This window comes from Nesoenas mayeri (genome assembly GCF_963082525.1).
Source record: "Nesoenas mayeri genome assembly, chromosome: 1".
Lineage (NCBI taxonomy): Eukaryota > Metazoa > Chordata > Aves > Columbiformes > Columbidae > Nesoenas > Nesoenas mayeri.
This window is the reverse complement of record NC_137541.1, coordinates 123,073,307-123,088,001: the sequence shown is the minus strand read 5'-3', so window position 1 is coordinate 123,088,001 and position 14,695 is coordinate 123,073,307. Positions and strand designations below refer to the sequence as shown.

Sequence of the window (14,695 nt, the reverse complement as noted above, 5' to 3'; positions counted from 1 at the left end):
ATCCATGAAGGAGAGTTTCATTACGTAATAGTACAGCAACCTTACTCCACAGATCAAGGTACCTGTATATGTAAGACAAAAGTAGACTTAATTTGTGGAAACACCAAATATACCAAAACTAGTGAGGGAGGAATGCACGTTGATAAAACTAAAATTGTCAGCTTTTTTTTCCTTAAAATTTCAATTCTTATTTTCATTATTTAAGATGCAGCTTGTTTTTGCTTTGCTCCCTTGAAGGAGAAGCATTAAAGCACAATAGTTTGGAAATAGAAAATAGAAATAGAGATATTAGCTGTTTTGGGTTTTGTTATGTAAGAATAGAATATGAGGTCGATTAGTAGAGTACTCATAGGATCCTTTTCTGCTCAACTTTGAATGATCTTAACCTGCTATCTGCTCAGTGGACCAGAGAAAAAATATTTGGTGGTTTTGGTTAATTTTTTTGTACCATGATTTGGTGTCTAATAAATGCTTATTTAATCTGGTTGCCTTTTATTTTTTTTTCAACCTAAACAAAAAAGGACAATGTTTGAATGTGCCTAAGGACAGAAAAACTATGCTCATTGTTTTTCAGTATGAAGACTTGTCAGCCCTCAAGCATAGGAAATTATAGCTACAAATAACAGCACTCAGTCTATTATGTGAATGAATTAGAACTTGAAATATTACATTTATTAGTTGAGTTCAATTACAAGAAACTTTGATTGCTTTCAGGTGTAGCTTTTTCACATTCCTTTCCATGTTTTCAGCACATTTTACATTTGTTTTCCGTAATCAACTTATGAATTATTTGGCTAAGACAACCAGTAAAGACAGGTCTACTGACTGTGGTAAGGCCTTTCCTATTATATGTTTCGTTAAAAGCTTTTAGATCTTCTAAACTGTTCAGTTTGTTGAATTCTCTTCTAGTAAAGAAAAAAGCAAAAGTCTTAGCTCTTTCATGCCAAAAAACATCTAAGACACTGAATTATGCTAGATATTTTCAAACAAGAAGTCAAAGCTGTTGTGGTTTCAGGAACAGAAGGGAGTATTTTGTGAAAAGAACCATTTCAGGCATAAAACTGGATTTCTGTGTGGTACTTCATCCTGTTGTACATGTTAGCTTCCTGTGATTAAGTTTAAAATTATATTTCCCTCACTCATTATCCTTTTTCTAATTCTAGTGTGCCTCCAGTGGCAGAGTGGGCTGTACCTCAGTCATCAAGACTGAAGTACAGACAGCTGTTCAATAGCCATGATAAAACAATGAGTGGACACTTAACAGGTATTCAAGCAGTTTTTGTTGTCTCCTTTTTTTGAACTGTAAAAGGCCTATTATAGTAGCATTTAGAATGCTCTTCAGATAGTAAGAGACTCTCATTTCTCTCTGTTGTCACTGTCAATATTTTTCTATTCAAATCTCCCAGCTGCTTAATAATCTTATTTAGGAGCTAATATTCATTGTAGCTGGGACCATTTTATCACCTTCTTTCTTTTATTTTCTGCAAAGTAAGTTGGTGCTGGGAAATGATTATTGTAAAGGGTATAATGGGAATGTAAAAACTTCTGTACCCATGTACAGTGTTCGATTCATCTACTGCTGATGGTGCCTGTCCAGTTTCAGAAAGAAACTAGAATAGTACACTGGCATAGTTTTACTATTTCTTGAAGCATATCTTAATCTCTCATCACTTTTTTCTTTTTTTATTTTTCTTTCTGAGTGTTGTAGAGAAGGGAAGGGTTATGTATTTTGTAATATTTTCCTTTGGGAAACATTTGAGGGTGCCTAGGGATATTTTACGTGTAGCCTATTTGTGCTGATAACACCTCTTCAGTGTCACCATTTCAGAATTAAGCTCTGCTTGTGCAGTAGGTACTTGGTAATGCAAGAAAATGAGAAAGTTGCTTGTTTTTTAATCCTTGTTTCACTTTGTTAGGTCCACAAGCAAGAACTATTCTTATGCAGTCGAGTTTACCCCAGGCACAGCTGGCTACAATATGGTAAAAATCTATCCATTTCTATCAAACTGGAAACTATTTAAACCTCTGTACCCTATGTTGTGGGTTTATTCTCCCTTTTCAATCTCCCTCCACTGATAGATAATTATAAGTTGCTCTTTATAATGTATAACTTTATAAAGTAAAACCTGCACTGCTGTGCTTATATTAATATTACTTTGCAAAAGTAAAAAGAGTGTCTTTTATGCTGCACATATAGATGTTTCAAAAGCTGGATTTCAATTAATGGGTTTTTTAGGCAGACCAGATTTTCAGCCTCGTATGTCTTCCTCATCCCCAGCCGTACATGATAGAGCACCAGTGAAATTTATACATTTGCACACATACCTTGCACACAGGTACTACAAAAGGAAGCTTAATCCACGACCATACTTTCTTTGGGGCTAGTCTGCTTTTAATGTGAGTTTCTAAAGACTTTTTTCCAAGGGACTGGAGTTACATAATTTTTAAACAATAGATTTTAAAAGGATTTGTCTTGGCTTCTCATTTTCCTTTCAACAACTTGTTTGCTGAAGTTTATTATGTTCTCCTTGCCCTATGGATTAGCCTCTCTCATCTCTTGTACTTTGGAAGATAGTGCTTTCCTACGTACTGTGTAATGTTTCTACTCTATTACTTGAGTAGTACTTGGTTATTGGTTGATTTATTATTATCTTTGGTGCCTTCTCAAATGGCCTTCATTCTGTTTCTGTGTATTTTAATTTCCAGTTTTCCTCTACAAGTTATTTCTAATTAACTTCTAAACTTTAGAAGTCTTTACGTGAAAACCATTGTCAGCTCACTAACCCATCCGACTTCTGCATGCGGTGCAGTGATGTCACTCTAACCTAGTCATTCAATTGTGCTTGCTTTTTCTGCCACACACTGATGTTTTTGTTATATTTTAAAAAGCACTCTGTTTCCTAACAAAGCTACTATAAGGAAAAATTATCGACCAAATCATCCAGCAGATGATTAGTCAAAAAATACTCTGCTTGTTGCCAGCACTTAAGTAGGTTGTGTGGGCAGGGGAATGACGTCAGCCTACACCAGGAGTTCTAAACATAACTCTTTTAGTTTTTGACATTTAAAACTGCCAAGTCTATTGAGGTAAGGAATGGATTTTACAGCTTTTGTTGTCCTAAGTATTGCTCCCTTTCCTGAAACTTGCTTTCTGGCAGTGGAACTACTGTCACTGTTCTCTGGGGCAAGATTTGTCAGTCTGTATGGGGGGTGGATTCACTGACTCACACACACACTCGTGTGCAGCCTGTCAGCTATTCTGTAGCAGCTGGTTTGGTATTTCCATAATAAAGATGCAGACCCAGACTGTTAGGATTAGCTGATTGATTGTATCCTTGGATGCTAGTTTTTCCTTCCACTGGCTTGTTCTTATGCCCCAGCCTGAGTTCAGTAGCACAAGCATAGATCAAATGAGGCTATAATTGTCTTCCAAATTTAAGTCCTATAAGCAAAGTCCTGTATCTGTTGTTTACCTTTGGTTTTTACAATATCACGGGATATTTTCTCGCATGATTAGAGTGCAGCATGCTAGCAAAACAAAGCTGATGTTTAGGCTCTTAAATTTTTCCCACTACCATCTTACTATGACTATCTGTTGGAACATTGTTTTTAAGCCATCCAGAGATGTTACTCCATAATTTTTAATATGTACATAATGCTAAAATGTTTTTGTGCTTGTCAGGACTAGAATGTTAATGGCTTTGATTTTAATGCAAATGTGTGCTCTGGAATGTGAGATAGGAACTTCCAGGGAAGAAGGAGACCAAACCAAAAAGTTCTACTGAACATCTGAGCTGATTCCTTTCCAAATGATTTTGTGTAATGGATGTTCACAAGGTGTTCAAGAAAACTCAGTTAATGTTGCTTATATAGTGTATGGTACAGGCAGCACTCAAAGAGCAAGTGAAGTAGAAGCCATGGCTGTAAGGATAGTTTCAAGGCAGACACGTGTGAGAAATGTGGGAAATAATGACACTTTTGGTTTTTGCTTTTTATTTGTTTTGAAGAAACAAAATAGAGTGAAAACAAAATAGTGAAAAATTGAATTAATTTGAAACTAAATACATTAAAACTATGTTTTCTTAAGAGCGATTATTTTATCTTTAAGAAATTGCTTACTTTGTGCCTTCCCTTTAAAAAGGAATCTTTCAGATATCGATCAAGATGGAAAGCTTACAGCTGAAGAGTTTATTCTGGCAATGCACTTAATTGATGTAGCTATGTCTGGTCAGCCGCTGCCACCTGTACTGCCTCCAGAGTTTATTCCACCTTCATTTAGGTAACTGATTATAATTATGGAGTCTCACTCCTAAATTTTTATATCATATAGGAAAGCTGTCCTGTGAGTGTAAAGGACAAGAGATTGGAAAGTATTCCCCTTCCTTTTTGAGCTACATCTGTGGCTCAGAGTGCCTTCTCAATGGGAAATGCTTGTCTGGCTTTTTGGTTTTATTACAAGTACTGGATGCTGGAAGTAGCAAGAATTCCTTGTAAGAATACAGTTTTGTCAATGTTTTATCCTAGCATATCTTTCAAAACTTACTCCATCTGACCATATGAATTTAAAGTGCTTTAGTTCAAACTTACACTTTTGTAGAGCAAATAGGTGGTACTGGAATTCAAAACATGCCATGAATTGACACTGTAGCAAATTCAGACCTGTTTTGATACAGTTGTATCTGTGAATAGTAGTTGAGTCATTACTTCTGTTTCTCTGTTTCAGTCTTTGTGCAGAAATGGGTGGGAAGAGAGTAACAGTAACGGCAAGAAACGTTTGCATGCAGTCATAGCTTCGTGTTTTTTAAGGACCTTCCTGCAGATTGCAATTGTTTTGATTTATTTTGTGTGGGGTCTTGTTTTCGGCTTGACTCTAGTGAGCTCTTCCTCTGTCTTTGTAACTTTTACTGTAGTCTGAGTCAAAATTTCCCCAACTTGGGACTGATCACAAGTGAGAGATCTTGGGGACAGGGCTGAATGTAAGTTCCATGGTGCTGTGAACTTTGAACTAGGTTTCTCAGGTCACCAGTGTGTGATGTTGGTACTCGGGAGGATACAGTTATCTTAATGGGAATGAGTAAGTAAAATCCTCTGGGCAACACTGAGGAAGCATTAAATGTCATTAAACATCACATCACTGCATTTAATTCATGATTTATTGATGAAATCATAAATAAATTTGGTATGCATAGGTTCTTTTAAACAACTTGGGATTATTGTTTTATTGACAGAAGAGTACGCTCTGGTAGTGGCATATCTGCTGTAAGTTCAGTATCTGTAGACCAAAGGTTACCAGAAGAACCAGCATTAGAAGAAGAACAGCAGCAACTGGAAAAGAAATTACCAGGTGAGGAAGCAAAAATAGAGATTTATTGTGTGCTGTTATCAGAGAGGTGTTATCATCAGATTACATGCTGTGGAATTAAAAAGATTTATTAAGAAATGTTTTCTTTCCAGATCAAGTTGAGACATGCCAGAGGCATAACCAAGACATTACTTGGTCCAGCCAATTCCTGACTGTTGCATGATCCTTTGTGTCACTGACAATGTGGATATGAACAACATTCAGGCTGCTTATCTTAAATATTCTCAATAGAGGCAGCACTTTGCAGCCCTCTTATAGGACTGCAATGAAAACTTTTCATTGTCTCCATCTTCTAACTTAGGTAGAGTGTAGTTTGGCTTACGCACCCTTTAAAAGATCATAATAGATCATTGCAGTCAGTGTAACAATATGCTTTTTCTTATGCAAGCTTTAGCACCTCTGCCTTTGGGAAAGTAAATTACATATTTTTAAAAAAAAAGGGTAGAAAGCATCCTAGAGGCTGAATGTTAGGAAACAGTTTAACACTTCTGATCATCCCCTCACTCTTCTTTGTACGTCCTTTATTTTTGCTCTGTTTTATTCTAAGATGGCCAGAATAGCACACAGTTGCAGATGTATCAACATGACACATTTATACAGTGCCACAATAATGCTTTTCTGGTTTGTTCTAAATTATTTTTCAGTTATTTAAATTGATTCCTGGCACTGTATTGCATCTTTGATCATAGTTTAGCTCTGAGTTGATGTTTTAGAAGACTTTGCACAGTAATGCCAACATCTTCCTGCAAATTTATTAACCATTTTAGAGCTCATGACTGTCTGTGTTTAGTTAGGATTATTTTTATTTCCCGTTTGCACTACTCCGTATTCATTAACATTTGAATTTTCTGTGTTTCTTCATTGCCAGATCACTCAGTTTTGTGAGATTCTTCTAAAGCTCTTTACCATCAGGTTTTTATTTCAATTCTGTGACTGTCTGGCATCTCCAGAAGCTCTTGTTACTTTTCAGTCTCTTCCAGGTCACTTTTGCACACCGAACAGCACAATTGCTCGTAGAGTTGGTAGTTTATTTCACCCCTGAATTCTAATCTTGTAACTGTTTGTTAGTTCCAAGATCCTTCTGTCTCTTTCCATACCAGGTTAGTTCAGAGATCTGCATGTGAGCAGTTCAGATACAACTCTTGTCTTTGCCTTGTATCATAAAATCCAAACTGCTGCTGGCAGTCTGCTGGGTGATTCCTGGCTGTAGGAGGAGGAAGGGAGTTAGCAGGGGCTGCTGCAGCAGACCTCACTGAGGCCTCACAATGAAATGCTTGGTCACAGGTGAGATTTGACTCTCCTGTATTGGCTCTTTGAGGACTAAGTCTTGTGTCTCTGGAATCAGAGGACTTTGGTATTTGGTTTGTACAGTCAGGAAGGTCAACCACTACCTTGGATTAGTTTCTTTATTAGACTTCAAAATCACACAGTATTCTGTTGGCTTGATCTTCTTTTTCAACTTGCTTATTGATGCAATTGGGTCTATTCGGTGTGACAGGCAGCTTTCTCCTGCATTCTTTCTTCCACGGTATCATGTTTAGTTGTGTATAGTAATTAATTCACTTTCTGTTGTAGCCCCTGCTACTTTGCCTGTCATGGGAGTAGACTGACTTGTTTGTAGCTTTCAGGATCATTATACTGTCTCTTCTTGAAGACTGGTATTTCACTTGTCATCTTCTAGTCTTACAGCACTGATGTTGATTAAAGGATGGATTGTACACCACAGCTAGTAGTTCATGAATTTTGTATTTGAACTATGGATTAGCATTGTCTGGGTTTGGCAACCTGTTACTCTGCATTTTCTGGTTTTATTTTTGTTCTAAATTTCAGTTCAAGAGGAACTAGAATATAAGCCTTCTACTGTATTTGATGTACAGATTTTCCATTTTAAAGATCACTTATAATAGTGAATGTCATATTGCTTCTTCACTGGCCTTGATAAATCTAACTAGGTGGTGATTTTTCTCTTGAGACATTTGAAAGAGGTTTTTAGTGTTGGCTTTTATAACCTTTTAGAAACTTTCTCTTAAGCAAGGTAACAGAAGATAGCTACATATTTAATTTGCCAGAAGCTGCTCTCTTCTGTTTTCATACTTTAGATATGCTTTGTTTTGTTATCTCTGGTAGCTACCTTGGTTTTGCTGAATAACCATACTAGCATATTACATCTTAGAACCTGGTGTTTCTTCTTGATGGTGTGTGTTTTCTGAGCCTTGAACATGGTTTCTTAATGGCCATGCTGCTTACAAGCATTTTGCCCTTCTACCTACTGCTTTTAACTGACTTTCTTGACACCTTTTTTTTTTTTCTTTTTGCTTGGCTTCCTAAATCACATTCTCTATCAGTCTGTACCCTAAATATTCTTTGAACCCAGTTGCTAATTTCGAACAAACTTGACAGAGTCAAAGACATCAAAGTGGTAAATTTTTTTCAGGTTTTAGAAGATTGGTGATTGGCAATAGGAAAGGGGGCCAAACTTAGAAAAAAGACAAAAATTCAAGTGGTTCAGCAGGTTTTGGACCAATGTATCAAACAGTTAGTGCATGCTCACTCTGAAGTAAATATGTGCTATTTCTTGACTTGCATGCTAAAATGTACATGTTGGGCATGTGGGGAGAGAAATATAGAATATGGCCTATGGGACTGGGACACACAGGGTATGAAAAGAAACAGAAGGTGAATTGGAAGGAATTACTTGGAGGAACTATGAGGGAGGGGACTAGGAACGTGGAAGAGGGGAAGGACAATCTCTGGTATTGTGGAAGAATGTCACGGAACCTGTGCTAGAACCGAGGTCATTCTTTTAAGACACAGAGTGATGAGGATGTGAATCTGCAGGAATCCAGTATTCCTGAGTTCAGCTGCTCAAGGACTAAAGCAAGACGTTTTTTTCCTAACAGTAATGACTAATCTTATGAGAATATAAAGTTTAAATACATTATAGTCATTTGCATAATGGCTTTTTTGGTAGTATCATCAGCTGAATTCTTTGCCTTACTTGTAGTAATTGAGGTGTTGGTTCTTGTGCTGCTTCTATTATCAAATATGTAGAGGAGCTCCAGATCCTGTGTTCACACAAAAGATAGGATGGCGTAGGAATTGTCTAAATTACACATACTTTCTGGAGAAATACAGAAACCTGAGGAATTGGAACTGAAATTTACACTTTGGTTTCCTAAGGGTATGAGTTCAAAGGACATCTACAACATTGGTAGTAATGATAAAACTTAGAGTTACCTGTAGAGTTATATTATTAGTAGTTGAGAGCTGCATCTAGTACCATTGAAAGTTGTTTCACTTTGATTCAGCATACACTGTTTTGTATGTTTGTGTGAGTTGTTTTTTTTTTTCTTTTTAAGTCAGTAGCGAGTTTAATTCTCATTTTTTCCCCATGTTTCCACACATTAAAGTTACATTTGAAGATAAAAAACGTGAGAACTTTGAACGTGGCAATTTAGAACTTGAAAAACGGAGACAGGCTCTCCTGGAACAGCAACGCAAAGAACAAGAGCGTCTGGCACAACTGGAACGGGCGGAGCAGGAAAGGAAAGAACGTGAGCGGCAGGAGCAAGAACGTAAAAGACAGCTGGAGCTAGAGAAACAGTTGGAAAAACAACGGGAATTGGAACGGCAGAGAGAAGAGGAAAGGAGGAAAGAAATAGAAAGAAGAGAGGTAACCAACTGGATAAAAGGAAGGCGGTTATGTCACCGGCAGCTGTGTTTGATTAGAACAAAATGTAATGTGTACACTGCGTATTCTGTCATCATTCTTAATAAGCAAACATTTAAAAAATTAACTTAAATTTCTAGATTTTCGAAGGTGAGGCAAGAGTTGGCTCGCTCTTTATTTTTCATGTGAAATAAATGGATGAGACATTTAGGTGTAGGACAAAGTATTCCTAACCTCTGACTTCTCTAAAAAATAATATTTTCTTTGATATAAATAGATGCTAGAATGAACAAATAAAAACTTGGGTGTATTGGTGGCATTTGTGGTTTTCCTCTGATTAGTTAATTTGTTAAAGAAAACACATACTGGTTAACTTGAAAAAACTATTGTTTTTTCACTTTACCAATTAATGACGTATTCAGTGCTGCAGCATTTGATTATTCTTTGCAAAGCTGCAGAATGTCTAATGTTGGAGGTTGGAGGGAGATTTGATGCTATCCTGGAGAGTTCTTGAAGTCTTAATGTGAAAAAACTTGTTAAATAATTTCTGATTGGATCTTGGGAAACTGATTAAAATGGAGAGGTATTATTTAAGCACCTGTCTGCTATACAGTGAAACCCCATTGCACCAGTGCTTTCAAGTGAGCATTTAAACAATGAAGTGATTTTTGTGCTTAAACAGAGGCACATATTTAGTCCACAGTTTAGCGGTGTATGTATATTAATGTTTTAAATGTACTTCAGCAGAGGAATATCAGCAATTAGAATTATTTCTCAAAATAGTTACTTCATATATTATTTATTTATTTATGTTAATACTACAGGCTGCAAAACGGGAACTTGAGAGGCAACGGCAACTTGAATGGGAGCGTAATCGTCGGCAGGAACTACTAAATCAAAGAAACAAAGAGCAAGAGGACATAGTTGTTCTGAAGGCAAAGAAGAAGACCTTAGAATTTGAGCTGGAAGCTCTAGTAAGTGGTTGCAATGCAGGTAAAACACGTAAGCACAGTAGTGATTGTGATATGATTGTGATGTTTTGTGAAGTTTTGCCTTTTAAATATGGATTAAAAGTACTCTTTAAATCTTGACCTGCGTAACAAACCATTCTAGAAAAAAGACATATTTTTCCTTCTTTTCTAAAGAATGATAAAAAAAATCAGTTGGAGGGAAAGCTTCAGGATATCAGAAGTCGTCTGTCTACCCAAAGACAAGATATCGAAAGTACAAATAAATCTAGAGAACTGAGAATTGCAGAAATTACCCATTTGCAACAGCAGCTACAGGTGAGAAAACATTCTCTGATTTTGTTCTTAGCCCTGCATTTTTACATGCTCAGCTGCATCAATATCCCAAGGAAACTTACCTCAATATATGTGTTGTTTGTTGTACTTGAGGAATTACTGTAGATAATTTGTCATTCATTTCAATGAATGTTCTTCAGGAATTGCTTTCTATAGTTGAAGATGTGTTATATGATGATCACTTCATCCTCATGGAATCCTGTTGTGGGGAATAGTAAATAAATTGCTTGGTTGAAGATGTTAAAGGTTTTGAGGGAGTGAAGAGAATGAAGTTTCACAGCATGTATTTTTGTTGGCAGTGATTGCTGTTTGTGTGCTGAAAGAAGGAATTGACTTCAGTGAAATGGCTTGCTGTTTATGCTTTTTTTTTTTTAAATTATGAAATAACTAGGAAAGATGAATGCCAGGATTAAACCAAGAACTAGCCAGTTTAACCAATAACTTCACTTTTGAAAGTTATCTAAATTTCTAAAATTCTCTGTCTAGAATTATCTGTCAGACTAAAGATGGGATTGAAGTGTCTGCTTGGAGTGAAAGAACATTCTTTGCAATTTATTAAGGTTTCTAGATGAGCTGTAGTATTTGATTTGGGGATTTTTTTTCTTTATTAAATGTTTTATATTGCTTGAAATTATTCTTGGCCAGTAATGGGGGCTTTCAGTGCTTTTCTACCACTACAAAGTGGATCTCTCATTTATATTATGAGGTGTAAAACTTATCTTAAAACCTAATCCTACTTTTCCATTTAAACTTTCTAAGCATAATTAGGATAGTACATTCATTTGAAGAAAACCAGAACTTGAAAGTTTAGGCTTTTTGTTTTATGCCTTGGTATTTCTTTAACTTCTTTTTCCTTTTTTCTTAAGATATCTTACATTTCTGAAGTTTTATGTACACCATTACACCTCTCACAAGACATCTTCCTTTTAGCAGCAGCTTGCTGTAAAGAGTATAATTTAGGAGCCACATTCTTGTGTCCACTTGATACAAACAAGAAATGCTGCTAAGAGAAGCTTGTGATGTAAACAGCTGCCATAGTTTGACTTGAAAATGCTCTTTTCTCTTTAATGAAATGGTCCTATATTGGCAACTGAAAATGATGTCAAACAGTGTTGAATCAAGTGTGGTAAATTGTTACACTTAGCAGTACTGGCTCAAAAAAGACAAAAAGTCGACTGTGCTTGATAAATGCATGCAAAAGCTCCCATTTACCTGAAGAAGTTAAAGACCACTGATCAAATGTGCACAGCCAACGTTCATGTGAAAGCAACAACCACCTGAATTTCCTTCTAAACCTTCTATTCCAAAAGCTTTCCACAGAAATGATCTAAGTACCTGCAGAAGAAGCTGGGCAGCTACATAGCCATTGATAGAGAAATGCTATTTCAACAAATTGAATGGAATTCATATCCTATTTTCAGATGTCATTTCTGTTAACTTGGTAATTTTTGTTCAGTTAGCCTCTGTAGTCAGAAAAGATAAAGTATCTCTTTTGTCATAATATAAAAATTAAGAAGAAAAAAACGATATGTTACAATAGAAACCTTTAAGTTATTTATTTTATAGTAGAGACCAATTGGGACAGGGTCCCATTATAACAGACACAATAAAAAAATATGAGAAAATATCATTATTGTCTAGAACTTGGAATGAGCTTCCACAGCTGGGTATAATAAAAGGAAGATGCAGAGGGAAGAAAAAAAAAACAGTGAAACCAACACTGTTGGGAAACAAGCAATGAGAAGGGTAATGTATTTACAACTACATGTAGTTAAGTAGCTCTTTAAAAGTACTAGATAAAAAAGGAGTATTGTTCTCTGTAGACTCATTAAAAATATTTTGAATTATTAATCATACCCTTGGCTGATCACAGATACACTTCCCTTACCTCCAGCTTTTGTGTATCGGTTTTAGCTACGTCACTGTGAGAGGTTAAGGAGGGCAAAGCAGTTCTTCAACTGCCTGACATTTAATTTGTGCTACTTATTATCCAATTGCAATGGTCAAAAAGCAGATTGTTTTTCTTTTTTGTCTTCAGCATTTTGACACCACTCTGAATTTTTTTTATTGAAGCATCCTGGTGAAACAGAATGAATTTTGCACATCTGTTTACATTTTCCTTTTTTTTTTTTTTTAATCACTACTATGTTCATTGTAATTGATACTAGATGCTATGTACCCAGCAGCTTGGTTAATGCCTATTTGCTTCTAAATTGCTTTGTTCGTGAAGACTGTAAGAGCACTCCTGTAATGAAAATCACATTTTTCTTTCTTGGTGGTTGTTTTGCTTGATTTTTGGTTTTGAGGTGGTAGTGTTTTGTTTGCTTTATTTTGTTTTTCATTTGATGGCAATAGCTTTGGCTTTGTATTATTGTCTCTCAGGTGATCATCAATCTCTACCACTAAAATTTCAGTTAGAGTCACTTGAGGGTTTTTTCATAATTGTGATCCCAGAAAGAAGTGTCACTAGTTAGCCGAAAAGGAGAAATTTTATCTAGGGAGAACCTGGAAGAGTAGATAGCTTTTTCCTTTAAAAAGATGAGTTTCTCAAATATCCTATTCATTTTACTGTCTAATTTGTAGAGAGGAGACTAAAGCAATAAGCGACATTTTAAAGGGAGATTTTGATCCTCTAAACTTTCAAATAGGTTAAAAACGTCAATATTGTTGGATATCTTTGTAGGATATTGTATCTTCATCTGGAAATATTTTAGTTGATAACACATCTGACAATTGCTGTGGTAAGATGAGTTAATTCCAAGGAGTAATTATTCATCAGCCTGTTAATTAGTTTCAAGATGGAGTGTGATTAAACCTGTGAAAGAAATTGTATAACAGTCCCGGGTGATGAAAATTTGTACTAGTTAGATGAATGTGACATTTGGTAGAGTGGTATTTCCAGGGGTGTTCAGAAGGATCCCACCTTCCAAACACCTAACTGTATGTGTTTGAATAATTTCTATGCCATCTGCAGGGCTTCTGCTAGTTACATGCAGGGATTATTCGCCTCAGAATCACAGAGAATGGTTGGGGTTGGAAGGGACCTCTGTAGATCATCTAGTCCAACCCACCTGCTAAAGCAGGTTCACCCAGAGCAGATCACACAGGAATGTGTCCAGCTGGGTCTTGAATGTCTCCAGAGGAGACTATAACCTTGTTGATGAACACTTGGCTTCCAAGTAATATGGCTTTCCTCTGAAGCACCAGAAGCAGAGTATGTGGCAGAGATTTAAGATATATAGTGGTGTCTCAATTTCTTATATGCCCTCTTGCTCAGGGTGTAGGATCAGAAGAGAACTGTAATTAGATTGACAGGAACTGTTTTTTCATTGTTTTGTTTGTCTTCTGCTGCTATGTGGGACATTATGCAATTCTTGGAGATTTCTTGTTGCATGAAACTTCAGTGTTAGTGATGCCTGAATTTCCTTCATCTATTTCTTCAGTACAAGTGAACTGAATGTTGTGGAAAAGCTTGTTGGGGATGCTTTTGGAATAGATGCTTATTACATGATTGCCTGTGATTTCAGGAAACTGAACTTGACCCTCATGGTCCCTTGGCATTCTTTGTTCTTAAGTACTCTCAAACTATTCTGTGTATAAGGTTCAGTAGTCTGGAGTTTAGAAGTAATCTGCCCTTTAAAAATAAACAGTTTAGGGTAGAAATACATTCCACCCTTAAGTATTGTCCTATGTTACTTTTTGTACTTGAAGAATGATAATTTTTAAATCCTGTCTCATTTAGACATCCATTCTATTTGGCTTATCTAAATCATTCTTGAATTGGAATGAGGTTTATCTGTCAATACATTTAGTGTACTAGATGCCACCTTTCTTGGATTTTACTATTTGAAAGTTTCATTTCTGCGATGCCTGTGTACTATACTAATTTAATAATATTGTTTAAATTTTCCATCCCAAACTATGGCATGAGGCATGCAGGTATTTGTATGGGAGGGCTTGGTTGAAGGGAAAGTTTGAACACAAAGGACAGTGTTTTGTGTGTATGTTAAGAACATGGTTATGGTTGTTGATTTGAAAGAGGCGGGCCCCCTCTGGCAGATGGTTTGCAAAATACTGCATTATATATTGCTGTTTCTCACTTGGTTCTAGGTAGGGAATAATAGTCCCATTACAGGAGTATCTGGCCTTCATGGTATCCTTTAAGGGCTGAAAAAGGTCTGCTGATGCTACAGGGAATGCAGCTGAACAGTGAGGGATGTCTGTTAACCCCTAATAGTCAAATGCATAGCTTATCTTAATTTTTATACTTTGTGAATTGATGAAGTCTTTGACTGTGCTGTGCTATCTAAATATATTTTCTGGAACAGAAAGAGATTGCAGTAGTCTGTGGTCATCAGC

The 14,695-nt window shown here is 36.3% G+C and overlaps 1 protein-coding gene across 1 annotated transcript in view; it reads left to right on the top strand.

Annotated features, from left to right (window-relative positions):
* Positions 1-14,695, top strand: part of ITSN1 (intersectin 1) — a gene marked incomplete at its 3' end in the record, with an annotated part of 134,459 nt that overhangs the window by 49,285 nt on the left and 70,479 nt on the right. Inside the window, exons 8-14 of the mRNA XM_080345557.1 lie at positions 1,164-1,264; positions 1,917-1,980; positions 4,142-4,279; positions 5,229-5,344; positions 8,773-9,035; positions 9,857-10,006; positions 10,178-10,318. Coding sequence (XP_080201683.1) covers positions 1,164-1,264; positions 1,917-1,980; positions 4,142-4,279; positions 5,229-5,344; positions 8,773-9,035; positions 9,857-10,006; positions 10,178-10,318 — 973 coding nt within the window. The remainder of the gene's footprint in view (positions 1-1,163; positions 1,265-1,916; positions 1,981-4,141; positions 4,280-5,228; positions 5,345-8,772; positions 9,036-9,856; positions 10,007-10,177; positions 10,319-14,695) is intronic.